This window comes from Leptodactylus fuscus, chromosome 10 (assembly GCF_031893055.1).
Source record: "Leptodactylus fuscus isolate aLepFus1 chromosome 10, aLepFus1.hap2, whole genome shotgun sequence".
Taxonomy (NCBI): Eukaryota; Metazoa; Chordata; class Amphibia; order Anura; family Leptodactylidae; genus Leptodactylus; species Leptodactylus fuscus.
In genome coordinates, this window is record NC_134274.1 from 69968813 (window position 1) to 69985835 (window position 17023).

Here is a 17023-nt window from a genome sequence, read left to right on the forward strand (position 1 = left end):
GAAAACCTGCCCCTACTCAGGGTCAGGACAACTCACAATGAAGGTCAGGCTCTCCAGCCCCAGTATCCCTCTTATCTTCAGCAGAAAGAGGTATACAAATTTTCCAACCTGTACTGATTAATGGAAAGGAGGTGCCGTTCCTCATAGACACTGGGGCAACTAAATCTTGTGTCAGTAAAGACATTGTCACTCATTTAGATTTACCTTTGTCTGGTGAGAGTCAGATGGTTCAGGGAGTATCAGGTCCCCCTGCCCCGTTTTACCAGACAAAGCCCATAGAAACGTCCTTTCAGGGGAGCAGGATTTTGACTAGATTCCTTGTCTCTGAAACCTCAGACAATATTCTAGGTACTGATGTGATGGGAGTACTGGGTTGTAACATCATGCTGCACCCCTCCGGTGAGGCTTATGTACAAACCACACATACCAATCACGAGATACTTTGTTTAGTATCTGCAGCAGTGAATACTCCACATTCAGTATTCACCCTCACTGAGGAAGAAAGTGTGTTATTGTCTAAGGTTTCAGAAGGTCTGTGGGCAATAAGTAAAACAGATTTGGGCAAGTTAGATGTTCCTCCTGTTACGGTGAACTTGAAACCAGGAGCCCAGCCACCTAGAATCAAACAGTACCCACTGACACACGCCCAAGAGGATGCTATAGCCACAACTATAGTAGAATTGCTAAAAGCTAAGGCTCTAAAAGAATGTACATCAGTGGCCAACACACCACTGTTCCCTGTTAAAAAGAAGGGCAAAAAGGGTGAACCAGATACTTACCACATGGTCCATGACCTAAGAGAGTTGAACAAAGTCACCTTGCTAGAGACCCCGGTAGTGCCCAACCCTCATACTTTACTGTCTGCAATTCCTACAGGGACCACGTATTATAGTGTCGTGGATCTCTGTAATGCTTATTTCAGTGTGCCCCTGCACCCCAATTGCCAATACCTATTTGCCTTCACTTTTAGAGGTAAACAATACACTTGGACAGTCCTGCCACAGGGGGCACAAAATAGTCCAAATCAGTTCACAAGGTGTCTCACACTGATCATGAATGCCTGGGACCCTCCCTCTGATGAGGTTGTATTATTGCAATATGTTGACGATCTTCTTCTTTGTGCCCCAGATAAACAGACATGTGAAGCCGCGACCATAAGCCTGCTGTGTTTCCTCTACCAGAACGGGTGTAAGGCCAGTAAAGACAAGCTGCAATTTTCTAAGCAAAAGGTGGTGTTCTTAGGACATTGTCTGAGCCAAGGTACCAAACATCTTTCAGATGAACGGACCAAAGTGGTAAGGGAAATGCAGGTGCCAACCTCCCATGCTCAGTTACGTACCTTTTTGGGTCTGGTGTCATACTGTAGGCCATGGATCAGATCTGCATCCCTGACCATGCAGCCCTTGTATGACTGTCTCTCATCTAAACCATTCAGTCTGACACCAGAGGCTTTGGACGCATTTTATCAACTTAAGCTCCAGATAGTCAGTGCACCTGCCCTAGGCTTGCCTGACTATCAGAAGCCCTTTCAAATCTATGTCACTGAGATGATGGGACATGCTATTGCAGTTCTCACACAACAACATGGAGATAGAAAGCATCCCGTGGCATACTATAGTGCACGTTTGGATGCTGTCGCAAGAGGAACGCCCTCTTGTGTAAGGGTTGTACTCTCCGTACAGGCCCTGCTGGAGAAAAGCTCAGACATTGTCCTAGACCACCCCCTAGTGGTATACACACCACATGACATCCATGCAATCCTCACACAGGTAGACAGACGTCATCTTTCTTTGGCGAGACAGAGCAAAATGGAATTTGCTCTACAATCCTCCTCCAACATCTCATTTCAGCGTTGTTTAACTCTGAATCCTGCAACTCTTTTACCAATAGGAGTGTATGATTCAAAGGGGGGAATAGAGGATGAGATATTTTTAAACTCCCTCTCAGAAGGTGACTTATTTGACAGCCAACATCAGCATGACTGTGTTGACCTGATGTCTCAAGAGACAGTCGGCTTCAGTCATGTTACTGATGCCCCATTGGAGAATCCTGACTATGAGATGTTTGTGGACGGTTCTAGGTACTTAACAGAAAAAGGCAAATTTGTTACAGGGTATGCTGTAGTCACTACACATGACACCATAGTACAAGAAGCCCTTCCACCACACATGTCAGCACAAGAGGCTGAACTGAAAGCCCTTATAGAAGCCTGCAAAGTAGCGAAGGATAGCACAGCAAACATTTACACTGACTCCAGGTATGCGTATGGCATTGCACATGATTATGGCCCAATATGGAGGTCTAGGAACTTCCTGACGGCACAGGGCAAGCCAATTAAGAATGGAAACTTAGTAAGTCAGCTAATGGAAGCCATATTGCTCCCTAAGCAATTGGCAATTGTGAAAGTCAAAGCTCACACAAGGGGAAGAGACCCTGAGAGTATTGGAAATGAGAAGGCTGATCGAGCAGCAAAAGCAGCGGCACTACTGCCATGGAAGGGTCTCAACCAGGTGAGCAAGATGGATATTGACCTAGCAGACCCCAAGGGGCTGTACGCTAAGGTGACTGGTGAGGAAATTGAGAAATGGGCAAAGGCTGGTGCCAGAGAATGTGAAGGAATGAGGAAAATGGGGGATAGATTGTGTCTGCCCGCAGCAGTATACCCCCAAATGGCTGGTTTGGCCCACGGTAAGGTGCATGCCTCTCGAAATGCCATGGAGTCACTAGTGGGTAAATTATGGTTTGCCCCAGGTTTTGGAAGGGCTGCAGGGAATCACGTAAAAGCATGTCACATATGTGCTCTACACAATCCAGGACAGGTAGTTAAAACACCTACCAAATGCACACCAAAATCCCTGTATCCATTCCAAAGATTACAAGTAGATTACATACAATTGCCTAAATCTGGAACGTACGAAAATGTGTTGGTCTGTGTGGATTTGTTCTCAGGTTGGGTGGAGGCCTATCCAGTCAGCCGAGCAACCACACAGGTAACTGCCAAGAAATTGATGTCTGAGCTTGTGTGTAGATTTGGGATACCTGAGGTGATAGAGTCTGATAGAGGTACACATTTTACAGGTGAGATAATGAAGGAAATAATGTCTGCATTAGGGATTGAACAAGCTTTCCACACACCCTACCATCCCCAAAGTTCAGGCAAAGTGGAAAGGCTGAATGGCACACTCAAGTTAAAAATCCAGAAAGCCATGGCAGAGACAGGAAGGCCCTGGCCAGAGTGCCTATCTCTAGCATTATACTCAGTGAGGACCACTCCGAATAGAAAGACAGGTCTGTCGCCATTCGAGGTGCTTTTTGGAAGTGTGCCTAGACTAGGGTTATATTTTCCCCAGACTTTACAACTTAATTATGACAGCACTGCCAGCTATGTCCAGAACTTGTGTCAACGATTGAAAGTAACACATGAGCAGGTGTTTTCTTCTATTCCAGACCCTTCTGATCTTTCAGGAACACACAGCTTGCAGCCTGGTGATTGGGTGGTCGTGAAAAGACATACCAGGAAGCCTCTTGAACCCAGATATGACGGTCCCTTCCAAATACTGCTGACAACTGCCACTTCAGTCAAATTGGAAGGAAAATCTACCTGGATACACGCTTCCCATTGTAAAAAGGTTCCTGAACCACGGCAGGAATGAAGAGATGGACATTACTTGTTTTATGCTTTCTAAAAGGACTCACAATCAGCGGAACCTGGAAATCTCTTCAGGGACCTAAAGAAGTTGACAATAAATTTGTCAGACATCATCTTATAATGGTAGAAGGGTTCAATAAGGCCCTCAAAAATTGTTGGATATGCACTCACTCACCCATCTCATCCTCTAGTCTACCGTTCATAGCTGTGCCTGTCCCCATGGAAGAACTGATCGACTGGTCTGGTTGTATGGATCACACCCACAATACGAAAGAATCAGTGTGGAAATTGTGGGCAAATGTTACTGTGGGGATACCAATAGTGGGGTGGACAGATTACCCATGGTGGCAAGGTAACCTTACTAGGGATAATGAGAATATCCAATATGTGACGTATAATGGAGATAGATGGGTTACCCAAAAGAAATCCACTGTTAATCGGTTAGGAGAAATTCCCCAAACCAGACTACAGATAAGTTTTGCTGATGATGGGAAAAAGAGAGGGGATTTTTGGACACCTTGGGTCATAGAAAGAACATTACACAACACGTCCTGGGAACATGCTCATCTATTCATAGAAGGGAATAATCACACATGTAAGGAGATCCCCGGGAATATAGAATGTGTAAATGAGACAATTGAAGAAAGACTTTATAGGAAAAAGAACCTCAACTTTGTTTGTGGAAATCGAGATTTTGGATATTGTGGGGCCCTGGGTAAACAACCATCTTGGTGTATGCTGAAAAATGTATCCAGCTTTGTGGACCTTGTGCACAAACTTATTACCCAACACTCAGCCTTCTTTGCTCTACCTCCTCAGATGTATTGGGCATGTGGCAACAATGCATACAAGTGGTTACCGGTGGGGGTGAAAGGTACATGTACTATAGTAAGACTCACTCCTGCCACCTTTATAGTTGATAAACTAAATGCAAAAGCCATACCTAAGCACACTCTGTACAAGAGAGCAGCTGATAACACCCCTAGGAAAAGTGGTAGACCCCACCTGGTCCAAATGAGTACAGGAAACAAAATAGTCAGTACAGTCCTTGTTTATCCAATGATAACGCAAACCTGGGATAAGCTAGTAGAAGCCACCGATTACTTAGATGATCAAATATGGGGTATATTAGGAGTACTTAACACCACCATAGCAGTACAAAACCAGCTGATCATAGTCACCAACCAACACACCCTGGTACTAGATTATGTTACTAAGGCCCAGGGTGGGATGTGTCAGGTGGTGGGACCTACCTGTTGCCATTATATCGATCCAGAAGGTAATATCAAAGGAAAACAAGAATTAGAGAATATATACAAATTAAGGGAAGAATATGAGAAGGAGGTGGGGAAAAAGGAAGATAGCTGGTGGGCTGACACTTTTTCCTTTCTGAATCCTGTTAATTGGTTCAAGGGAATAGGTGGATGGATAACTGGGATATTACAAATCATTGTACAAATTGCCATGGTCATATTGTTTATATATTGTTTTTTCAAGTTAATTTTAATATGCTTTAATAGATGTTATGATAAAGATAGATATAAGTGGTAGACATTTATAAAAAATATCAGATGGGGAATCCAGCAGGGCTGGCATTTAGGGAACTAAGTGAACGTACTCATCTGATATGAAAATAATAAATGTCTTAATGGGGGGATTGTTAGGATCACATCCTCCATCTTATATTCTGTCAGCCATCTTGTAAGCTTTTTCTCATATAAGCTTTATAAGAATGTCTGTTTAGAGTCTAAGAGACCCCTTTAGAGGATAAGGCGTGTGGAATGTTAATGGATAATGTTCCCCTCCAATTTCCCCACAGTGTTAAGTCCCTCTCCTCCTGCCCCAGTTTAAACTGGCGGAAACTAGAGGGGGACATTAAACTGGGGATGTTGGAGGGGGACATTAAACTGGGAGCAACTAGAGGAAGATATGTGCCCCTCCAGCTACCCCCCACGGTTTAATGTCCTCCTCCAATTCCCCTATTTTAATGTCATCCTCTATCTGCCCTACCCCAGTTTAATGTCCACTCCTCGATCTGTCCCCAGTTTAATATCCCCCTCCATATGCCCCCAGTTTAATGCCCCCCTTCATCTACCACCAGCTTAATGCCCCCTTCATCTACCCAGTTTAATTTCCCGCCTACATTACCACCAGTTTAATGTCCCTCTTCATCTGCCATCAGCAAAATACCCCCTTCATCTGCCCTAGTATAATTTCCCCATCATCTGTCTTCAGTTTAATTGCCCCTGCATCTGCCCCCAGTTCCCCCCTCTTGCTCACACATGCTGTTTCTTCTCTCCTCCTTAATTTCTATCAGTCTCCATTCCCAGTAGCTTCCTCTTTCTGTGTAACACCACACTGCCCTGTAGTATCCAGATTAGCTCTGGCCATACAATAGTCCGATCACATGGTCATGACATCATCAAAGGTGTTTTAGCCCACTCGGATTTAGCATCTACCATTTAACCTTTACCCAACCCTAACAAAGTTTGTTAGCAGCAAAACACTTCAGGGGCACAGCGGGACTTCAGGGGCATAGCGAGACAAACCATAAGCTATCATGAATGGTGGGACAGCAGTATAAATTCGGGATTGTCCCGCCAGATCTGGGATGGTAGGGAGCTATGTAATTATGCATGTTAACATTTATCACTCTCCAGTCTACAAACCAGCCTCTGGAATTACCTTTATGATAAAATACTGTATTACCCCCATGTGTTGTTTACCTTACATATGTGGGCAATAAGAGGAATCAAACTACACTATATCAATGTAGCTGTTTTAGTACTACAGTAGAGGAAATCCTTATTTTGTTTCATATGGATCTCTACTAGAGATGAGTGAACAATGATGTAGCAGAGCTGGCTGTGCGCTGCTACATCTGAGATGTAGCAGAGCTGTGCGCTGAATTCTGCTACATCTGAGATCGGACCACAATGGAGACTGCTGTGGACCGATCTTAGACTCTGCCTCCTCACAGACGAGCCTCCGGCAGAGCTAGTGTTGATTGGCCAATGCTGTACACTCTATGGCATTCGGCCAATCAACGCTGGTCAATGCATTCCTATGGGAAAAAGTCAGCTCCCGCTCAGCTCTGCTATACCTGAGATGTAGCAGTGCTGTGCGCTCAACGCTGCTATATCTGAGATGCAGCAGCGCTGTGTCAACTCTGCTATACCTGAGATGTAGCAGAGCTGTGTCAACTCTGCTACATCTGAGATAGGACCACAATGGAGACGGCTTTGGACCGATCTTGGACTCCACCTCCTGCGGCAGAACTAGCGTTGATTGGCCAAATGCTGTACACTGTATGGCATTCGGCCAATCAACGCTGGTCAATGCATTCCTATGGGAAAAGTCAGCTCCCGCATTATCAGTGGCATAATACAGGGATTTGGGCATGTTAGATGCCCCCAGACATGCTTCCCCTGCTGTCCCAGTTGCATTCCAGAGGTGTTGTCATCATTTCCTGAGGTGTCATAGTGGACTTGGTGACTCTCCTGAGTCGAATGGTGGTTTCTCCTGAAACAAAGCTTTTTTCCCCATAGATTATAATGGAATTCGATATTCGTTCGAATAGTCGAATATGGAGGGGCTATTCGAAACGAATAACGAATATTCCACTGTTCACTCATCTCTATTTATCGCCCCTTTGATTCCAATGGCTCTTTGTGCAGTCTGTCATGTTTGGACTTCACAACACCCAGGACAATTGGTAACCACATTTCTTTCTATAGTTGTAAAAACCAGGCCTACAGTAATTACTTATCCTTAAAGAACAGGTCTTTTCTGGTGACACATTCCCTTTAAGTAATTGCTTTTCTTGTACTTCAGTTTTCAAAAGAGAACTATGCTGGAAAATGTTTGTAACTTGACCCGACTCTTCATTCTCCTGTTTCTGCTGTCAACATTTCCACCCCCAAAGACTGATACAGCGGAAGTGATCCTGCCTCATCTGTAAGAAGTACCAAAGAAGAATATTTCCGGGCTTTAGCCTCTAATGAACTCTATGTAGTCACTTCTTTCTATCTTGCACCCCGGCTTGTTGGAAACTTCTTGGTCTAGCTGTTGCAGTTTCTTCAAAATCTCCATTGGAACCTTTGAGAACTTTATTTTCCAATACAACCTTATTTTTAATCTAATTTTATTGAAGGAAAAGAAGAAGGACGGACTACTTGCTTTATGTTTACAAAACCAGGAGCTGCATTGGCTGCAAAGTGAACTGTGGCTTGATACATATAGCGCAGAAAGAAAACAGCTCCACTTTCTGTGTAGCGACCAAACGAGGTTATTGTAGATCAGGTCCCACAGAGAAGAGAGCGATCTGACAACTTTTTGGACTGTCAAAGAGGGACACTTACAATTTACTGTGTTCAAAATATGTTTCCCTATCTGTATGCTTGAATTGTTCTTTATTATTATATTAGCAGAAAGAATATCTCAATATATAAATTTTAAGTTCTAAACTATAAGATAACAAAAGATAGTCCTTTAATAGTCCCACAATGGGGAAATTTCAGTGATACAGTTTCATAGATGGTACAGCAGTATATAACAGGAGAGAAACACATACAAGCTCATGGCAGAGAAATCCTAGGAATCATAACAACTAAAAAGAAAGAAACACAGACACACTGCAGGATCATTTAGTTCTCTATGCGGAGTGATGTTGATAATATCCCATATTGTATATCTTGAGGTCAAGATGTAGAAAATGAAGCTCCTGGGCACTCTACAAATAATGTACGATTTATAGTACTGGTGTCTTTATATTGGGAAGGGAGACCCTATGGGTCCATTAAAGGGATTCAATCACATAGGAATAGCCTTAAGAAAGGCTATTCTTTGGAGGGGGGGAGGTAACACGGTGGCTCACTGGTTAGCATGGTAGCCTTGCAGTGCTGGAATCCTGGGTTCAAATTCTACCAGGAACAACATCTGCAAGAAGTTTGTATGTTCTCCCCGTATTTGCGTGGATTTCCTCCCACACTCCAAAGATATACTGATAGGAAAAAATAAAAATAAAAAAAATGTACATTCTGGCCCCATATTAAAAAAAAAAAGGCTATTCTTCTCCTACCTTTATATGTCTTCTCTGCGCTGCCATTCCATAGATATCCTGGTTTTCACTGGCATGCAAATGAGTTTTCTCGTGGCACTGTGGGCATCTCCAGTGCTGCGAGAAAAATCTCCAGCGATGGCCTCCCGGGCGGTCGCCATAGTTACACACCCGGCATGCGCCGTACTAGTACGGCGGATGTTGGGAAAGGGTTAAATGGCACGCATGCGCAGTCGGCTCTGGCATCGTGCAGAACTGACTGCGCATGCCTGAGGCCATTTTCTTGTGGTCACTTACACGAGCTGTTTGAGCACTGGGGACCGCCCCCAGTGCTGCAAGAAAAGTCATTTGCATACCGATGAAAACCGGGACGGTGGCTTCTAGGAGACATCTAAAGGTAGGAGAAGGTTAGCCTTTCTTAAGCCTATTCCTATGTGTTAGGTAGAAAAAAATTCAGTTTTAATGATTGAATCCCTTTAACCACATAAGGACCGCCGTACGTAAATTTACGGCCTCATGTGCTGGTACCTAAAAACCGGACTATTGCCGAAATACGTCCGATCTTTAGGTACCTTCTTGGCGGGCGGAGGGTTGCGGGGGGGGGGGGGGGGGAAGGGGTTAGGTGTTACTAACACCTAACCCCTTCCTCAATAACGTCCAGTCGGAACTGAGTCCGACTGGACGTGTTAACCCTTTCGATCGCGCCGTGAAACATCACGGCGCAATCGAAAGGGATCCGCCGACAATTGAAGCCGATCGGCACCCCCCGCGGCAACATCGGGGGGTGCCGATGTCAGTAAAAGGTAGTCTGGGGTCTGGCCAGTGACCCCAGACTACCGGAGCCCCCACATACCTGGTTGATCCTGCCGACCATGGAGGAAGTGAGCGATGCAGCTCACTTCCTCTGTAGCTTGCAGGACACTGAATGCTGTGTCCTGCAAGTTACTGTGCAGAATCAGTTGGTGCTTTCATCAAAGCATCAACTGATTCAAGTGTCCTAAAGGGACACATGAAAAAGTAAAAAAAAAGTTAAAAAAAAATAAAAAAAAGTGTATAAAAAAATTAATAAAGTTATAAAGACCAAAAATCCCTTTTTTCTATACAAAATGAATTATATTTAAAAAAAGCACTAAAAATTTAAAAAAAGCAATGCATATTTGGTATCGCCGCGTCCGTAACAACCTGTACAATAAAACTGAAATAATATTTAATGTACACAATGAACGTCGGAAAAAAAAAAACGGAAAAAACTTGACGGAAATAATGATTTTTTGCCATCTCATCCTACAAAATATGCTATAAAATGTGATCAAAAAGTCATATGCACCCCACAACAGTGCCAATAAAAAGCACACATTGTCCCACAAAAAATAAGCCCTCAACCAACACTGTCAACTGAAAAATAAAAATGTTTCGCCTCTCAGAAGATGGCGATGCAAAAAACATTGATTTATGTCCCTATATGTGTTTTTGTTTTGCAGAATTAGTTACGCATAAAAAAATAACATAAATGAGGTATCGCCGTAACCGTACCGACCCGCAGAATAAAGGACACATTACTTATACTGTACGCTGCATGGCGAAAAATTTAAAATGTAAAACTCAATGCCAGGATTGATTTTTTTTTTTTTTAATCCAGCAAGAAAGAGTTAATAAAATGTATTCAGTAAGTTGTAGGCACCCAAAAATGGTGTCATTACAAAATACATCTCATCCCGCAAACAACAAGCCCTTATATGGCCGCGTCACCAGAAGAATAAAGAAAATATAGCATCTAGCAATGTGAAGACAAAACCCCCCAAAAATCGCCAAATCATTAGAACACAACTGGCTGCGGCAGGTAGGGAATATATAAGCTGTGCGAGCGGATATCAGGGGACACCCCAGATTTACAGCTTATGAGGGAAAAGACACCAGAAGTGACCCCCAAAGTGACCCCCAGAGTGACTCCCCCAATTATAGGAGCTACTGGGACATAGTAGGGAATTTGGTGTCTGCAATGTCCTCCGCACTGCTTATATATTCCCCTTCACCATCCGCTGTGCAGTCACGTCCGGATACTAATACTCACTACACCCCCTGAGAAATTCTTTGAGGGGTGCAGTTTTCAAAATTAGGTCACTCCTTTGGAGAATCCACTTTTCTGGTACCTTACAGGCACTACAAACATGACATCGCGTCCAGATACCAAACATCCAAATCTGTGCTCCAAAAGCCACATAGCACTCCTTCCCTTCTGCGCCCTGCTGTGCGCCCAAATTGCAGTTTATGCCACATGTATGACACATGTATGACACTGGTGTACCCGTTATATCAGACGTAATGTCATATGTGGGTATAAACTGATATTAGGGCACAGCTGGACACAGAAGGGAAGAAGGGTTATTGGGTTCTTGGAGCACAGACGGTTTGGTTTTTGGATGCCATGACACTTTTGTAGAGCTGAAACGCCAGTAAAGTGGAATCCCCTGATATGAGACCTTATTTTGGAAACTAAACCTCTGAAGGATTTCTCCAGGGGTACAGAGAGCATTTTTAACCCCCAAGTGTTGCTATAACTTATCCATAAATGAATACGCAGCTGATTGTGAGAAGTGAAAATAACAATTTTTCCAGGAACCCGTCATTTCAGTGCGTAATATGTTGTGCCCGCCTTGTATCAGAGATGAACGCTCTAAAAGCTGTTGTGCCCAGGATACCCGCTTACCAGTTTTTGGAGTGTGTATCTCTGCTGACATAAGTTGGGCACAACATATCGGGCACTAAAATGGCGAATCTCTGGAAAATTTTCATTTTTAACTTCTCATTATCAGCTGCGATTTCATTTCTGGAAACTAAATAAATGCAACACTCAGGGGTTAAAAATGCTCGCTACACCACTTGATAAATCCCATGAGTGGGGTAGTGTCCAAAATGGGGTGACATGTCTGCGGATTCCACTTTATTGGCAATTCAGGGGCTTTGCAAAAGTGGCATGACGTCCAAAAATCAAACTGTGCTCCAAAAACCAAACTATCGCTCCTTCCCTTCTGTGCCCGGCTGTGCCCAAACAGCCATTTATACCCACATATGGCATTAAGTACGTTATCCGGGGTACACCAGTGTCATACATGTGGGCATACACCGCTATTTGGGTACACAGCAGGGCTCAGATGTGAAGGAGCGATATGTGCTTTTGGAGTGCAGATTTATATTCTTTGTTTTTGGACACCATGTCATATTTGCAGAGACCCTAAAATTGTCCCTACAAAATAGGGTCACTTCTTGGTGAATTCCAGTTTACTGTCACCTGTGTAGTTTCTAAAATGGAGTCACTTTTGAGGGGTTTCCATTGTATTGATACTTTAGGGGCTCAGCAAATGCGACATGGTACCTGAGAACTATTCCAGCAACATCTGCTTTCTAAAAGTCAAATAGCGCTCTTTCCATTCTGAGCCCCACCATGTACCCATACAGCAGATTATGGCCACATATGGGGTATTGCAGTGTTAAGAAGAAATTGTGTAACAAACTGTGGGGGGCTTTTAATTCTTCAACTACTTGCAAAATTAAAAATATGGCGCTAAATGGACGATTAATTGGAAAAAAAAAGTAATTTTTCATTTTTACGTCCCATTGTTAATAAAATCTGTGAATCAGCTGTGAGGCCAAAATGCTCACCAAACTCCTAGATACATTCTATGAGGTGTGTAGTTTCCAAAATGGGGTCACTTTTAGGGGGTTTCCAATGTATTGGTACTTTAGAGGCTCTGCAAATGCGACATGGCACCTGAAAAATATTCCAGCAAAATCTGCCCTTCAAAAGCCGAACAGCGCTCTTTCCATTCTGAGCCCCACCATGTTCCCATACAGTAGATTATTTCTGTGTTCAGGAGAAATTGTGTAAAGAACTTTATGGAGCTTTTTCTCCTTTATCCTCTTGTGAAAATGAAAAATTTGGGGCTAAATTGACAGTTTGTTGGAAAAAAAAAGTAAATTTTCATTTTCATGTCCCAATGTTAATAGAATCTGTGAAACAGCTGTAGGGTCAAAATGCTCACTATACCCTTTGATACGTTCTGTGGGGGGTTTAGTTTCCAAAATGGGGTCACTTTTAGGGGGTTTCCACTGTATTGGTTCTCTAGGGGCTCTGCTAATGCGACATGGCACCTAAAAATTATTCCAGCAAAATCTGCCATCCAAAAGCAAAATAGCGCTCCTTCCATTCTGAGCCCCGCCATGTTCCCATACAGCAGATTATGGCCACATATGGGGTATTGCCATGTTCATGAGAAATTGTTTAACAAACTGTGGGGGGCTTTTACTCCATTATCCTCTTGTGAAAATGAAAACTTTGGGGATAAAGTGACATTTTAGTCATTTTTCATTTACACATTCCAATGTTAGTAAAATCTGTGAAACAACTGTAGGGTCTAAATGCTCACTATACCCCTTGATGAATTCTGTGAGGGGTGTAGATTCTAAAATGGGGTCATTTTGGGGGGGTTTCCATTGTTTTGGTACGCTAAGGGTTCTGCAAATGAGACATAGTGCCTGAAAATTATTCCAGCAAAATATGCTGTTCAAACACCCAGTGTCGCAACCTTCCCTTCCATGCACTGCCGTGTGCCCAAAAATCAGTTTACACCCACATGTGGGGTATTTCTGTGTACGGGAGAAATTGCATAACAAAATGTGAGATGCATTTTCTCCTTTAACCCTTTGTGAATGTGTTAATTTTAATGGTAATGGGTTAGTTTCTAGAACAACATATTTAAGTTTATTAATGTACAGCTATTCCCTGTAAGGATTGGAGTCAGGGTCAGGCAGTGCAAAGTGACACAGCTGGGAAAGCAACACTGTGCAACTAATGACAAAAGGGGTCGCAGGCCCTGCAGCTATAACTATGCTGTAATATCTGAGATGAGGCAGACCAATGCACTTCCTAATTGAAGTGCGCCTACCACGGCTCCTAACCTTCTATCCGGCGGCTAGGATAAGGGGAGAGGAGGCCCTGAAAGTCCTAGGGACTGGAGTCACGGGGTCACACCTAAACAGAAAGCACAGTGTAAATGCAATGCAAAACAAAAGACTAAAACAGCATGGAACCAGGGAGGACCACAAGTCCCAGCAAGACACAGAAGAGCAAGACGAGCAAGAGGTCAAGCCAGGAGATATAATAAAAGGTACCAAATCAAAAGACAAGGGATAGTCAAAAATACAAGCCGGGTCTAAAAACCAAGAAACATATGGAATACAAACAGACAGGGAATCAGACTGAGCAGGGGGACCAGGAAACACAAAGTGAATGGCTGGCAAGGATCCATGCCTGGGTGGAGTTTAAATAGCAGCAGAGAAACACACCTGATGGCAACGGCATGGAGACTGAAGGCAAGGAAAAGATTAACCCTTAATGACCTAAGCACACCCAATAGAACTCCTAACACGTCTCCCAGGGAGACGCCGCGCAGCAAGGAGACCGCGGCGACTCCGTATCCTGACATTCCCAATATCAATAAGAGGAACATTTATTTAGCAAAGGGGAAGGGAGGGACTTGGGTCAAACGTCAAAAGTCTACTTTACCTCCAAAAAAGGGACACTTGGGAAATGCCAGATGTTGACCCCCCCCACACACTATCGATCCAATATTGATTACCTTTCCTTAAGATGCATCATCAATACTTTTAGCTAAGAAAACTCCTTGAATGAAAACCTATAAAATACAACAATTCCTCCCAACAATGTTCCCTTATGAATATCCTGTTTTTTTCATTGAAGGTGCTTCTCAATGGTCTGGTAGTTATAATGGTATCCAGACAGAATATATGTATGTGGAATACAAAATAGGCTCTATAAATATGGCATAATGGCTTTAGATTCCTATTAGCCCTACATTGTGTGGAAGTATTGTTACCCTCCAGTGCTTATAGCATGATACCATTTCTAAAATATGGCCTTGGATCACTGTTATACCTCCTGGTTGCACATAATGAGGGGTCGGAGACCTTTATGAGGGATCCACGTGGGATTTTAGAATATCCTACAATGGGCACTTTTAGCGGGAAAGTTTTCCACCTGAATGTGATTTTCTGAGCTCTGGCATCCAGGCAACAACGGCCACGGATTCTGCGTCAAAATCCGGCCCAAAAAAACGTGTCTGAACCCGGCTTTAAGACAGATTGCGGCCACCCACTGTATTACAAACAAACCTACAGTCACTTGAATTTATCTTCAAGCATTGAAAGTCCAGTTTCCAGATAGCCCTTTGTGACTGACGCCGTGTGTTGTGCATACGCAGGGTTTTGGCTGTTGCAGAAATGCAGCGGAAAAAAACGCTTACGTTTTACAGTGCCAACAAAGTAAATGAGATTTTATGTAATCTCAACCCAACACTGCATTTTCCCCACAGATTTATATGGCCATTCACTGCATTTCAGCTGCATTTTTAGATTTTTACAAGTTGTCGCCTTAGCCTATGGCTTTCTTTATTAAATCTTAGCAGTAGAGGGCCTGCGCCATAATTTGAGTAGTCCTTAATAAAAAGACATTCGTTCAATTACTTGTCCGGAACATTCATTAGTCAGAACGGTCTGGTGGAGAATACTCATCTTGTTCTAGCAATGTGTAACACAATGGATGTCTGTAGAAGACATCCGTAGACTTTATGAAAGAACATCATTCAGCGTCACATGCTCAAATTTTTTATGTGTTGTACTCAGGCCAGTAGCATGACCAAGCTTACAACACAAAAGGTATGCACACCTTTAAAGATATTTTGTTTTTACAGTCCCAATGCAGCTACATAAAGGGAGTCTGTCAGCAAAACAAAAGACAACAACATGCAATCCACCCCAATAGTTGCCAGTGCAATGGTCACTGTCCTATATTCAGTTTTGAGAATGGTGGCATTATTTTCCAGAAAAAGCTGGTTTCTGTGAGTATGCAATTGAGTTCAAGAGTACATTAGGGCGTGCCCGAGCTGCAATGTGCATCGCAAGCTGTACTACCTATATCTCTGCCCAGCAACAGTGATGTGGTTACAGCTGTGGCTGCCCACTGACCTATCTGTTCTGTGGCGCACTGTACTGCGCATGCGTGGCCAACATCAGCCTACACCAAGAACAAAGGGGCTACTTTAGATGTGGGTGATGTAAGCCACACATGGACAGTACAGTGTGCCACAGATTAGATAGCTCGGAGGGAGGCCAGATAGAATAGTGTTACTGGGCAGAATACGGAGGCACAGACAGTCCTTATTGTGATGTACAATGGGGCTCGGACATGCCTCGATGCACTCTTGGACTCTTGTGTATGTACAGAAAGAACCTTTCTAGAAGTTAATGCCAATATTATCGAAACTGAATAGAAGACAGTAATCATTGCACTGCCCTATACAGCCATCATAGGCCCATTTTTCACTGTTGTGTGAATAAGGCTTTAGAGATATACAGCGGAACTGAATTGCCCATAGATTTACGGTAGTAATCAAGCAATGGAAATAGGAACCTTTTTGAACAACTGTGTAAACAGATATGTATCAGACTTCTGCCAGCATTTATTGCTAAATCCTGTAATTTCCTCTAATGATTTATTAAGATTACTGCCTAATATCATTGTTCTGTTTTCTGAAGAAGAGGTTGTGGACAGGGCTCACCAGGTATTTCAGTGCAGGTGCACAGTCTGGTACAGCGCCACACCTCTCATGAGGCGACCTGAAGTGACCGCTTTAGGTGGCGCTATGCCAGGGCCCCGGCATTTTTGCTGACCTAAGCCAGTCCAGGACAACCTGTCCTGGACTGGCTTAGCGTCACCGTCTCGGCAGCCCGGCACGGGAAGCGAGCGGTGGATTGGGGAGGCCCTGTGGACGCAGCGCTGCTCCAGCGGCCTCCCCTTAGCAGAGAGCAGGTCCTCTCCCTGCCTGCTAACGCTGCCCCGTCCGCCCCACCCCCTCCTTTCTGTCGTCCGCTTCAGGCGGCAAAAAAGCTAGGTTCACCCCTGGTATGGTAGTACCTGATTTATTAGGATATGTGGAGGAAACCGCTAGTCTTTATAACTCCAAAGTTTTACTGCAAGATTGCCATGAAAACAAAACTTGCCATGGGAATTTAACATCCATGTCTACAGAGAGACTTCTTCATTTCACCAAAATAAAGACACCATGGCAATAATAGAGTTCAATCTGTGCCCAACTTCCTTGGTACCGATGATCTATGGGGGTCCCATGTGTCGGAACACTGCAGTTCTAATAGTGATGGTCTATCCTAAGGGTAGGCCATCAATCATAGAAACCGGATAACCCCTTTAAGGCAGTATCGGACTGGACTTCCAGTGAGTC

The 17023-nt window shown here is 43.7% G+C and overlaps 1 protein-coding gene across 1 annotated transcript; it reads left to right on the plus strand.

Annotated features, from left to right (window-relative positions):
* The first annotated feature begins 3649 nt into the window (after positions 1-3649).
* LOC142219200 (uncharacterized) lies at positions 3650-5200 on the plus strand. The gene has a single exon (XM_075288153.1). The coding sequence runs from the start codon at positions 3650-3652 to the stop codon at positions 5198-5200; it is 1551 nt and encodes a 516-aa protein (XP_075144254.1).
* Positions 5201-17023: the final 11823 nt, after the last annotated feature.